Source organism: Oryza sativa, chromosome 10, assembly GCF_034140825.1.
Source record: "Oryza sativa Japonica Group chromosome 10, ASM3414082v1".
Taxonomy (NCBI): Eukaryota; Viridiplantae; Streptophyta; class Magnoliopsida; order Poales; family Poaceae; genus Oryza; species Oryza sativa.
Genome location: NC_089044.1, coordinates 10,236,135 through 10,249,325, shown reverse-complemented (window position 1 = coordinate 10,249,325; position 13,191 = coordinate 10,236,135). Strand labels below are relative to the sequence as shown.

At 36.8% G+C, this 13,191-nt stretch overlaps 2 protein-coding genes across 5 annotated transcripts; one reads left to right on the top strand and one right to left on the bottom strand.

Annotated features, from left to right (window-relative positions):
* Positions 1-225: 225 nt before the first annotated feature.
* Positions 226-4,983, top strand: LOC9271603 (vesicle transport protein GOT1). Of its 4 annotated transcripts, none has more exons than XM_026020944.2 (8): positions 226-352; positions 1,305-1,377; positions 3,639-3,690; positions 3,796-3,887; positions 3,966-4,046; positions 4,126-4,223; positions 4,383-4,464; positions 4,550-4,983. In XM_026020944.2, the coding sequence occupies exons 2-8, from the start codon at positions 1,366-1,368 to the stop codon at positions 4,586-4,588; spliced, it is 456 nt and encodes a 151-aa protein (XP_025876729.1). In that variant the 5' UTR covers positions 226-352; positions 1,305-1,365; the 3' UTR covers positions 4,589-4,983. The 4 variants fall into 4 exon arrangements, with proteins under 4 accessions (XP_025876729.1, XP_025876728.1, XP_015613382.1 ...); XM_026020943.2 differs by having other exon boundaries at positions 226-457; XM_015757896.3 differs by lacking the exon at positions 3,639-3,690.
* Positions 4,984-5,405: 422 nt separating this feature from the next.
* LOC4348347 (probable protein S-acyltransferase 22) lies at positions 5,406-10,972 on the bottom strand. Its single transcript, XM_015757718.3, has 9 exons — positions 10,734-10,972; positions 10,526-10,639; positions 9,377-9,748; positions 8,870-8,938; positions 8,697-8,768; positions 8,324-8,452; positions 7,752-7,832; positions 6,715-6,900; positions 5,406-6,387 (listed from the first exon to the last, which is right to left on the bottom strand). Exons 1-9 carry the CDS (start codon positions 10,773-10,775, stop codon positions 5,662-5,664), a joined length of 1,791 nt encoding a protein of 596 aa, XP_015613204.1. The 5' UTR covers positions 10,776-10,972; the 3' UTR covers positions 5,406-5,661.
* Between the last annotated feature and the right edge of the window lie 2,219 nt (positions 10,973-13,191).

The window sequence follows — 13,191 nt, the reverse complement described above, 5'->3', positions numbered from 1 at the left end:
CTTTTTTTAAAAAAAATCTATAAACGATTACTTTAAAACATATTAATCTATTTTTTAAATTTAAAATAATTACAACTTAATTAATTATAAGTTAATGTCTCATCTCTAATTTACGTACCTCAATATCTCACACCCAAAATCTCTAATTTACTCAAATCTTTTCGTTGCAAGAAAAAAAAGGGCACTCTCAAGTCTCTAGCCTTTCAAGGACCTTTGTGTAAAAGTGGACTCACCAGATCGGCGCCCGTTTAAGCCGAAGAGAGCAAACCCAGAGATATACAGTCAAGGGCCAACAAGGATCGGATCCCTCGCCGCCGCGGCGGACGACGGCGAGGCCTCCGAATCTGACTAGGTACTCCACCTGCCTCTTCTCTCCCTGTTCGTGTGTGCTGCCCGTGTCTGCGTGTGGCGGGGTCTCCATTTCACACTAGGGGTTGCGGCTCCGCGAATCTTGGGGGTGAGTTTCTTTTCTTGTGTGCAAGAACTTTTGGGATTTATATGCTTTTGAATCCACACTGAGATGTGTAGACCACTCGATATAGTCGCTGCTGGATTCTGATTGAGGTAAGTTTGTGCAATGGGGGGCAAGAGCGTTTTTTTTTTTTTTTGGATATGATTGGAGCGTCCTTTTCCAGTTAGGTTTTGGATTAGTGCTCTGGTGTGTTGTTGGTGAAACGAACTCTGTAGAATCCTACAACCTTGGACACTGTAAATCAGCTCGCCTGTAATCCTGTTAGAATGCACGCACGAGTAGGTATGTGTGATGTGTCGGTATTGTGTTTGATATTCTTAGCTGGCATTTGCTAATTAGAAACACCAGTATGTGCTGATTAGAAGCACCAGTATGCCAATTTAAGAGAGATTGTTGTGAGAGCATGGCAGCATGAGTTATACAACATTAGCACATATTTTTGTACCGCATGTTTAATTACCTTCAATCTGATTTAGAATTACAAAATTGTACAGAGTTTGCGTCCCTATATAATTTCCAGTTCTTAGAGTTTTTCTTTTTTTGGTGTTGCTTGTTGATATCAAAGTTCCTCACTAGGCTGCATTGAGTTCTAATGCAATAGGTGCATCAGAAACCGGAGGGTTTTACATTAACTTCTGCCCTTTTACATGTTATTAATGAATATTGAGTTGAACTGGACTTTTTTTTCTTCTAAAACACTAAAACAATGCTAACCGGTAGTCCGGTATTTCTAATGCATTTGTAATGGTTTATTGCTCTTCCGATTTTTGTTTGAACTATTAGATTTGGTTTGCTGGTTTGCATCTAATGCAGGTGATGTTCTGTATTTCAGGCTTTTCATATCTTCCTAACAGAAGTTGTCCTTGTCAGCAAGATGGTTTCCTTTGAGATGAATGACCTTCAAAGTATGAACATCATCTATCCCTGTTTCCATCATCTGAAATTTCCATTGAACACTAAAATAGCAATATATTGTTCTATGCATCATTTTCCTTTCATTGAGGTTGAACCTTTCAATGGTTGCAGAAATTATATTTCTCTAATTATGGTAGTAACCTTGACCATGTTTAAAGATGTTTGAACTTTTGAAGTTCACAGTAATTTTGTAAAAGTTGTCCTTTCTTGCATATGCTTTGTGTTTATTTGGCTTTTGACGATCCCAGAATTGACAACCTTCTCTTGCATACTGTACAATATGCTCTGCTTGCCATTTAAGTTGTTACTCTGCTTCTTGTTATGTTAGAATTTAGGAATACGTTATACCGCAGCAGAGAAGCAAATCCTTTGCTGTTGTGGCTATCTAAGTATAAAGGCACACTTTTGCCGTTCCTTCATCACAGCCAGTAATTTTCTTTCGACGGTTGAGATTCCTAGTCTTTCAATGCCCTACCAGGCCCATTCCTAGCCTTTGCACGGTTGTGACAAAACCTTGCATGCTCACACTTGCTGTGTTTGTGTTTTCCTGCTAGATTTTCTACTAATGCAGTCAAACACTACTGTTGGTAACTTGATCATGCTGCTTGTCACCGCTCTTGCTTGCTGTGTAGCCAGAGCTGTGCACAACAAATGTCTGTACTATTATGAACAATAAAAAAGTATATGTGAGCTGTAGTTATATTTAGGACCTGTTCGAATGTGCTATTGGATAAAGATTGTCACTGGCACGCAAAATGAGACGAGCCATTATATTAACTATTACGAACTTGAAAATGGATTTATTTGGTTTTTAAAAGAAACTTGTACTTAGAAACTTTTTGCACGAAACACAACATTTAACAGACAATTTGGGAAACGTGCTAACGGAAAACAAGGGAAAAGCTCCATCCAGATGCTACATCGACCGCAGCCTTAGTTGACATGATCTAGTTGAAGAGTTGCATACTTGCAATCATTAGATACAGAACCTTGTTCTATATTGTTCTGTATTAGTCGTGGCTTGTAAGGACCTTGGGTAGTGTAATGGGATTAATCTCATAGAGGTTGTAGCCAGTGTCCAAATGTGGCACCACTACAAGATTAAGCAGAATGGGGAAGAAACTTTAAGAGAAAATTCCCTGTGTACCCCTGAAACTTTCTCTAATCCTGTCCATGCCCCAAAATTTTGCTCATTCCCTTGTATACCTCTAAATTTTAGTTTGGATCCCTTCCATACCCTTTTTGTTAGTTGACCGTGAGTTGATCGTTAAATTCCTATCAAGTAGTCCATTTTGCCCTTTGGTATGAACAAACATATAAAATTATGGAGTATATTGTTCAAGGGTAGAAATTTGCTATATGAGACTATTATCTCAATGAGTTTGTTATGCGAGATATTATTAATCATAAAATTTATTTATAGATATGAAACAAAAAATTAATATTAATTTATTATTTATTAAAAAATATTTATGTATAAATAGATTTGTCTTATACAACAAATATGTTGTACAATACTATCTACAAAATAAGCTACACATACAATGTTTAATTATTAAAAAATAAATATTAATTTTTATGTCATATCTAAAAATAAACTGTCATAAATAATATCTTGCATTAGAAACTCATAAATATAAAAGTCTCATACAACAATTTTCTAATACTCCATTAATATATATGTTTTTCATACCATAGGGCAAAATGGACTTTTTCATAAGAATTTAACGGTTAACTAACTGTCAACTAACAGAAAGGGTATGGAAGGGATCCAAACTAAAATTCGGGGGTATACAAGGAAATGAGAAAAATTCAGGGGCATGGAAGGGATTGGGCAAAGTTTTAGGAGTACACTAGGAATTTTCTCAACGTTTAAGCAGTGTGTTATATGCAATTATGCATCATATACCACTCCAATAGAGTTAGGCATAGAGCAGATTTTGGAAGCTAGGATGCTAGTATGTTACAATGTATTACTTGTGGCAATCAATTTTTCATGAAGGAATACATTTTTTCTGTCAAATATTTTCGTCAGTATTTTTTTTCCCTGAAAATCTATACTTTCCTGGCACGATCTTGAGTTGAATTTAATTGATTGCCTACCTCATGCCATTGGCAATTGGCACTTCGTTGCTCATCCCCCTGTAGCTATTCTGGAGCATTTTTCTATTTTTGCGATAACAAATGCATTATGCACCCTGCTACATTTTTTCAATTTTTTTCATCTCATGCTTGGAACTATGCTCTTCAGGGCATAGAGCACTGTTTATCCTGGATGGGATCACATTTCCCATCCCCACAAGGTATTATTCCATTGGTTGGATTTTCTTTTATGCTTTCTTGCTATGCCACATCATCGTTATACCCATACCCACTTCAATTGGTAATTTGTGAATCTCATCTTGCAGAGATTGGGATAGGGCTGACAGGCTTTGGAGTATTCTTCTCATTTCTGGGGATCATTTTCTTCTTTGACAAGGGGCTACTTGCAATGGGCAATGTAAGCTTGCTTGAAACTTTTGCTGAATTTTTTGAAGATCTAAGCCAATGAAATGTGTATGCATGTGGAACATTTCAGATTCTCTTCCTGTCAGGCTTAGGTTTGACTATTGGATTGAAATCGACTCTGCAATTCTTCACTAAGCCCAAGAACTATAAGGTTTGTAAATTTACTGTAGCTTATCAGAGCTTTTGCCCATGGACTATATGTTATTTAATCAACTAACTGTAACTGGCAGGGTACTATCTCATTTGGTGCTGGCCTTTTGCTTGTTCTAATTGGATGGCCCTTTTTTGGCATGCTATTAGAGGCATATGGTTTTATTGTACTTTTCAGGTTTGTTTCTCATTGCTTGTCCATTGACCAATCCTTCTTTTCCACTATTTAATGCTGAGATAATAAAGAATGTCTTATATTTGAAAAGATTTCTGCACAGTGCATGCTTGACAATTGTCAGGTTTAACATTTGTCTTGTATGTGACACTGAAATTGCAGTGGATTCTGGCCAACTCTTGTGGTTTTCTTGCAAAAGATTCCTTTCATTGGTTGGATATTTCAGCAGCCATTTGTTGCATCGGTACAGATTTTCCCAACAGAAAAATATTCTCTATATGGACACTGATTACTGCATGTGCTAACTGAAAAAAATATTTTATTTGCAGTACCTTGGAAGCTATCGAGGAAAAAGAGTTCCAGTGTAGGTCTTACCCCAAGTAGTGACACAGCAATTCGAGGTTTACATGGCAACCTCAATTGGTTTTGTAACGCGCCTTCCACATTTCTGCCCTTCTCTACCTTTTCAATCACCAAATCTTTACAAATGCACATGAATCAGGGTCTTTTTTTTTTTGTAAATTGATTTTGCCTCCCCTTGGCTTTTAATGACACAATACTCTCTTTAGTAAGCCAGATTCTAGGAAAATTCATGTTTAGAACCGCCTTGTTGAAGCAGAAACTGCATGCTCGTTGTGCTTCTGTAATATAGTTCCAGCAAATGGCCTCTGATATAGAAAATCTTGCTATGGGCACACATTTTTGTGCCAGAAATTGCTGGAACCGGAACTTGCTGAAATGACTATTGTGAACTACTGTGATCCATGAACTAGCTAACCCATCTGCTCAAGATGTCTATGAAACCTTTTTTCCTGACATTCAAAATGTCTTTAATCCACTGGACTAACCTTTTATGACTAGCTTGTTTGCATTCATAGGAACGGAGAATGAAATTCACAACAGTTGTTAAAGTGAATTAACGATTGATTAGTTCAAATAATGGGAAACAGTTATTAAAGTGAATTAATAACGGATATAATTCAAATCAGTACAAATGTACAATACCAAACGATGAGATTAATATTCTGTTCTATCAGGCTTGTAGTTTCCTCGTTGTGATTACCTGAGTTTTCTCCTCTCCCGGCTTAATTTATGAAAATGAAAAGCTTATAAAATTCAACTTAGATACGGGTAAAAGATCTATAGCATATGGGTGTCTAAATTTTGCATATGAAAAAGGGGCTCTAGCAAAACAAACTGTTGAAAGAATGCCATCCGTCAAATGTATCCCATGGTCAACCATGCAGGTTGAGCACGGAGAGTACAAAACTGAGTGCAAGAGAGCAAATTAGAGCAGTACAGCAGCTAAACCCAATATGAGGCAATTGTCTTGGCTGGAACAGATATTGGTCACAATTGCAACAACACTACTACTTCTAACCAGTAACAGGTCAGTAAATCCTACAGCCCATTCACAACTAGCAGCACAGCAAATGACTAGCTAGCTAAACCTGGTGTTTGTAAGAAATCTTTCAGATGTTGGCAAGTTCAGATCGGCTGCCATTTCTCGCCTACCGGAATTGAGGATGGCATTGGCCCAATTGGACGACCGGTGCACGATCTTTGACGGGATGCGATCACTTTCCTCGCCTCCCGAGGCCTCGTACCCACCACTCGTCGACCTTGAAAGTGCAATGCTTTTTGGAGCAGTGGATTCTGATGCTGCGAGTGACATGAAACTGCGGAGTTCGTCTGCTCCTGACATTGAAACACGGAATGGGTGAAGATCAGGTGAGTCCAGGCTGCTCTGAGGTGATGAGGTGAGGTTTCTGATCGACGATGCGATGCTTGGTTGGAAAACGCTCCTCGCTTCATGTTGCAATGGGGCTAAACTGCCACATGTTTCCATGTCCATGTCGCTGCAGTTGCTGTCGGTGCAGCTATCAGATGTCCTCGTAGTGTGATCGACGGAAAGTTCAGGTAGAAACTGCCCTCTCTTGTCGGGTCGCCTCTTGTCATGTTTAGGATCTTCATGTCTCGCGATTGGCTGAAGAACTTTGGACTTCTTTTTCGCCTCTGCAGCTGCCTTCGAAACTTCCTCCGCGTTAAGGCGAGCTAGTGTCCAGGGACTGATTTTCACAGGTCCTGATGGTTTTCGTTTGGTTACATCAGCATGCTTTGCCTTCTTGCTTGAGGAGTTCTGTGGCATTTCTGGGGGAATGACATGCTGCAGAAACAGCATAACAATAAGTGCCAAAAATAACCCAGAAAAAAAAATCTATGAAACATGGTCATCCTGACACCTGAATTCAGACTTCAGAGCATGCTAGCCACTACAAATGAGTACAATCAAGTGTAGAACAGTAGCTACACAAGAAAAGTTCTAAAAGATAATACAAACCAAACTCTAGAAGTGAGCTATTTCTAACTATTCTACAACTAAATTTCAGACATCCATTTTTTTTAAGTAGTAGCTGACAAATATCTCAAACACAAACTTTCTTCTTTTTCCCACAACAATCAGAAAATGTGCATGATCTGATATTCTGTATACCTGATCTTCAAGGAATAAACGTGGCGGAGTACACCATGACCCACGTTGAAGAGGAGCAAATGAGCTAGTTGTGCTAAACCCTGTCACAGAGCTAATAATAGACATCTGCGGGCTTTGATGCTCAGTAACCTCTTGCTGCTCTTCTTGTTCTCTCAAAGCTACAATATAATCATACGTACTTATGCCCTGCATACACGTGGATAGAAAGTAGAATACGTAAATCAACTTTACCATAAGAGATAGCTTGAAAAGCTAAGCATATTATCTCTTCCAGAAAAAGACTATAAACATAATTCGGTAATAACATAAGACTAAGCATGTTCAACACGTTATATAATATTATTTCCAAGAATTAACTTCAAGAAAGAGAGAGCTATTGTCCTTCCTTTCCAACATATAACTTGTTGTATCAAGGTTTAGTATAAATATTATCTTAATTTCATAAGAGTTCTATTGACAGTGAAGGATTGCTTTGCTGTACAGGCCATATTCCTGCATTTGTCATCTACTTAGCTCTAGAATAAGTAAACGACTCTTTGCAAATTCCCTGCACTGTAGTTAGCGATCATCAAAAGTTTTGCGCCAGTGTTTCCTTCTTCCAGCAAGGGTTTTCCACATTAAATTATGTGTTTGTCGTTCCTAAGAATCTCTGTACTTGCCTTGATGTTTTTAACAATTCACATTTTACAATTTGATGTCAGTCTGTAGGGGCCAATGTGTAACTATGAGTCTGACTGATATCTGAACAGACTTGTCAAAATAGTGAACTGTTATTACTTAACAGGAGGAAGAAACTCACTTAAGTTTATTAAAACTATTGCACACTGCAGAGTAGACAGAAAAATGAGTGTCACTTTAATTTGTTACAGTTATGATCTTTTCAGATAAGAGCGAAAAGAGGAAAATTGAGTGTCGTTGCAACCAATATGAATTAGTATGTTAAGAAAACAGGGCAACAATCATTAATAACACTTCTATCTATGCTGTGTTAAAACTGATCTTGGTACATATCATCTGCAGGTAAAGCTATTGCTTACTTTCTTAATAAGCAGAACATGGAAGCAGAAAAGTTGGGCAAGGGGTATTGTTGCAAGCATTGCTAGTAAAGTACATGTCATCTGCAAAAGTAATTTGTGTTAGAAAGAAATAGGATGGATTCTCAATAGTGCTTTATAAGCAACAGTAATTCTACGCTAAATATAGCTTCCCATTCACACTTTAATGTTGTAAACTAGTAAAGCAAAATTCAAATTTCCAAACCAGCAACTATGCCAGACTGTCCATTATATAGCACACGGTTAATATGACATTAGACAACATCTTTTCCATCATCTCACATAACCAATTATCCTTTTAATTTTTTACCGAGAGTTTAAGTTCTAGTTCGAAACATCCAATCAAAACAGTGTTGACCAAAATGTATCCGTTAGGTTCTCACACCAAAATAAAATGCACATTTACAGGGTTCATACTGTTCAAGTCTTAATACTTATGGTCTTTTTCATAAATTCTGAGTATTTTGATACTGCAACTCAGGAAACAAAAGCTATTTAAAACATTATATGAGAATTTTTTTTTCTCAAATAGCTGCAAATTCCAGAGAACTAACCACAACAATTACAAAAGCAGCTGTTGAGAAGCTACTTCCTAACTTTGAGATGATCTGTCCGGAGAACTCCCCTCGCTTCAGTAAACAGAGTATCAGCACAAGAATGCCCACTAACCACTGCATTATAAGCTGAATGTGCACAATCATGGAGAGCTGTCAATGGTCAACCAGAAAAAGTGGATATGGAATAGCAGCACTTTCTAGATGTAAAGCCTACAGGATTGCAGTTTTTATTTATTGATTCTTGAGTGATAAATTTAAAGGCACGAGGAATAATACAAAAATAACAGAGTTTCTTTTTAGGATACTGTAAATTGAATAATTCTTAAATTTTAGATGCTCATCAAAGGTTGTAGTGGAGGTTTTTACTTACCAAGAGAACAGCTGAAGCCATTAGAATGAAGAATCTTTTGTAGTTTCTTTTTCCTATGCAATTATTGAGCCACTGTGGACAAATCAAAGCAGAAGGTATGCTAAGAATAATATTTCTTAAAGAAAAACATAATTTCCAAAAAAAAACATTAAGAGAAAAAGAGAGAAAATTACCCTGCAGTGGTGATCAAAACCATCAACACACTTGTCGCAAACTCTACAATGCTTACTATGCTGCAACACCTACACAGTAGTCATACATTTTTAAACAGATAAAGTAAAACTGTCCAGATAAGAACATTTTGATGCATTAGAAGGTATCATCCTTTTGTTGAGGCATGTGATTTTTGAACATATTCACATAATTTTTTCTGCAGTATTACAGCACTTTTAGATTTTATTAAGAAGAAAATGTGTTTTCCCTGAATATATGTATAATAAGCCAGATTGCAAGTGTTTGTAAATTATAGCTCCTGTGTTTCTGATGTTAACAACTTAACATACTAGACAATGGTCTCATATCTAAAATTACATGGCAGGTCACTGCATAACTGAGTATTTTAAGAGGAGAATTTTAATCCTCATTTTTAACTCAATGGGTTATAGTTTAAAGAGATTCTCCAGTTTTTTCAAAAAGTAGATGTAAAGTTCAGCATAAGCAGACATCAGCTTGTAACATACCTCTACTTCACATAAGCTGCAAAAGAACATGCCTTCTTCGCTCATGTGCTGTTCCGAAGATTGGTCATCTGAGTGAAAGAATCTTTTCCATAAGCAGAAGAATGGGTTGCATATCAAGCAAAGAACTCCATGTAACCCAGGCCGAGAAGATGAATCATTCCCTTCAAACATATTGCTTAATCTCTCACTGTTATTAACAATGCTACAGCCATCGCTGAACGACTTTCCTCCCTGGCATGATTCGTGCTCTGAAATTTCTTGTATTTGCTTTCCATCCTTGCCTAATTTTGGATGTTTCTTTGCTTTAAAAATGCCTGGATCACCAGGATTAGTTGCTGCACACCATATGTATAATGTGACAACACAAGTAATCTGCAAGAAAAACTTATCTGTCATTCATCATTTTGTTGACAATACAAGAGCACATCGATGTGCTGTTATATCAATGTGCAGTTACTCTTAAGTATACAGTTACGAATTGCAATGAAAATCATGTTGGTTGAAGATATAAAATTTATGTTTTGATGCATAGTCATTTGATCAAAGTGAAAGCTACATCGTTGATGATTTCATGGAATTTTTATATATCAAGAGCAAGGCAAATGGACTGTATCGTAATTTTTAATTAAGCTATTTACCCCTGTTACGATTCAGTGGATTTATCCAATCCTTCCAGTGTTGAATGTCTTCTCTCTATTAGTTCTACCCATCCGATTACATCATATAAAGGATTCGAATCCTTGGTCCTCATCACATCGTAAGGATTGAATGCTTCAGAGAAGAAAAAAAGGTAATTACTCTGTCTTCTAAAATAGCTTTGGCAGAAGCATAGGCATATTAGTGGCATCAAAGATTTTCACCATGGCATGTCGTCAGTCTTGATTTATAAAAAACTGACCTATATTAGCCTAAACTACTCCGAAGCACAAACTACTCTGCAGTTTATCCCTGTCTCTATGTCATGGACCTTACATAATGTAGTATTTCTCCTAAACATTCTCCACATATTATACCGACCAAAACACAGAAGGGAGTAGTGCAAAAGAAGTCACCCCAAACTGAAAGGAGATGCAGATCTATCTGCCATGAAGAATTAACACAACAGGTTAGAAACACATTAAAGAGGGCAAAGTTGTTTCAGCTACTCACCAGTGGAGTGTAGAGACCCATGAGCACATACTGGAGCTCACTCCTCCCCACAAATGGCACAAAGAACACATAGAACGCAAAACCCAGTGCCAGAAAAACCGCTATCGCCACCACCTGCATATGCACATACCAATCAGCAACAAAAACAAGTATACACCAGAAAAAGATACCAAACGAAAACACCAAAAGAAATAAACAAGAACTGGACCTGAAGAGGGTGGTAAGGTAGCTGCCACCCATGCCTCCTCATCGCCAAGAACCCCTCCCAAATCGGGGCCCAAGAAACGGAACCAAGAATCAATCACCAAAGCAGAAATGAATCAAGAAACCATAAGGTTTTGTTTTGCCCCCTTCTCCGGCTCCGTGGATCACAATGCGAACTTGGAGCAGCCAAGAACTCTGGTGCTCAGGTTGTTTCTTTTTTTTTCTTTTTCTATTGAACTGCCTGCATTTGATCCCTCCCTCCCTTGCAGTAATAACTCAGGTATTAAATGCCCATAAGAAAAGGCTGCATCAGTGCTCAGCAGCAGCAAGCACACCAACCATCGTTCAGAGAGAGAGAGAGAGAGAGAGAGATGTTGAATGAGGCTTGCGACTTGCGAGTAGAATACTAGTATAGCCGTACAGTCTGTCGTTGGATTTATTATTGGGAGGAATATATAGGGGCTAGGTGGAGACGAGGCAAAAGTGAATTGTGACAACTTTGGCTCGAGGGATTTGTTTTTGTTTTTTACACTTCAATCTTGGAACTTTTTACACTTCAATCGATCGGGTATTTTATAATTTGTGGGTTCTGGGTAAATGTCACCCGAAATAACTAAAATGGCATTCATACCACTTCAAGGGTCTGAAATGCAGAAATTTCGTGTTAATTGTTGACAAAAACAATTACATGTCAGATACATCGAGGGTAGAAGCAATTTCGTTGTTAAAAAGAAAAAAAACACGCTTTAAAAGAGGCCTAAAATATCCCAGTTTATTTTTTTTTTAAGTTTGTGAGTATTTTTTTTCTTTTGAAACTACACAGGCACCTACCGGGTCCTTGTAGAATCGTGACGTCAATGGTTAGTAAGGCCATGTTTAGTTCCCACGTAAAACTTGTACACCCTATTATATCGAACGTTTAAAGACTTGCACGAAGTATTAAATATAGGCTAAAAATAACTAATTGCACATATTGTGACTAATTTATGAGACGAATTTTTTAAGCCTAATTGCTGCATGATTTGACAATGTGGTATTACAGTAAACATTTGCTAATGACGAATTAATTAGGCTTAATAAATTCGTCTCGCGGTTTACTAACGGATTTTGTAATTAGTTGAACACCCGATGTGACACGCCAAAACTTTACACCCCTAGATCTAAACACCCCCTAACTTTTCATTGATAATTTAGTGAGGCTAGAGTAGTGTATTCAATGGGTATACTTGATATATGTATGTATGTTCACCTTTCATATAATTCGAAGTTTTAAACATACCAAATATTTCTACTATTATAAAAATTTAAAATGTTTTCACCGGAATTTTGGTGCATCATGCGTGTTTTGAGTTGATTTTTAGTTGGTTATATATCGTTTGTATCCAATTTGACGTGAGTTTAATATAACTATTATACAACCTATCCCAGCCCAACCCCTCTCCCTTCTAGCACAATCCAACCGCCCCACGCCATCCTGCAAACTTACCCTGATCGATGTATTTTTTTTCTCTCTTATTTTTTTTCCTTTTTTTATCCAATATTTATGATAATCTCTCTCTCCTTCCAATCTCATATATTTCCTCCTTTTTCCCTATTTCCTTTTTTTATCTTTCAAATTTCTTTCTTGATAAATATTTTTCTCATTGTTTAAGATGTTTATGTGACAAGTTTATTATTTTGCAAATGTTTTTCATATAAAATATTTTTTTACTAATTGAATAATTAAAATTTCAATCTTTGATCGATGAGGTATAACCAAATGCGCATGCGCCAACTTATGAAATAGTCACCCGATCAATTTGTGAGGCTATGGAAAGGTGTAGATAAGAGATTCTTCGTGTGATGAGACATGAAGCAAGCACAACCGGGATCAATGCTATATATGATTTCTAACTTTTTTTTGCTATTATTTTGTTTGTCTTGTTCCGGTTTGTCATTTAAATTGATAGAGTTTTTATCGATCTTGAAAGTTATCTTCACCTGTTGTAAAACACCAGTATTTTTTTCTAGTATAACTAAAATATATTTGAAAGTCACTTTTCAGTTTATTAGGAATAAGGAAAAAGATGTGCTCCTTAGCCAAACATAACATTAGTAAAAGAAAGTGTAATTTTCATATTTTCCAAAAATATTGAAAGATACACACTCGTTTCTTTTTTTTTAGAACTCACACTCGTTTCTTCAACCGTGTAACCACGTCATATGGGCACAACCACAAGCAGATACAACGATTGATATGCACAGCCATTACAGATATAAATAATACTAACTGGTCCTTTTAAGACATCACTGGTGATGACATGTTAGAAGATGCGAGGATTTTTTAAGTCGTCATCTACGTTACAAATTAAATATCACAAAATTACAAATTTGTATAAATTGTAGTACTCCCTCCTTTCCAAAATATAATAATTTTTGGTTGGATACGACATTTGTTAGTACTGTCTAAATTCGTAATACTA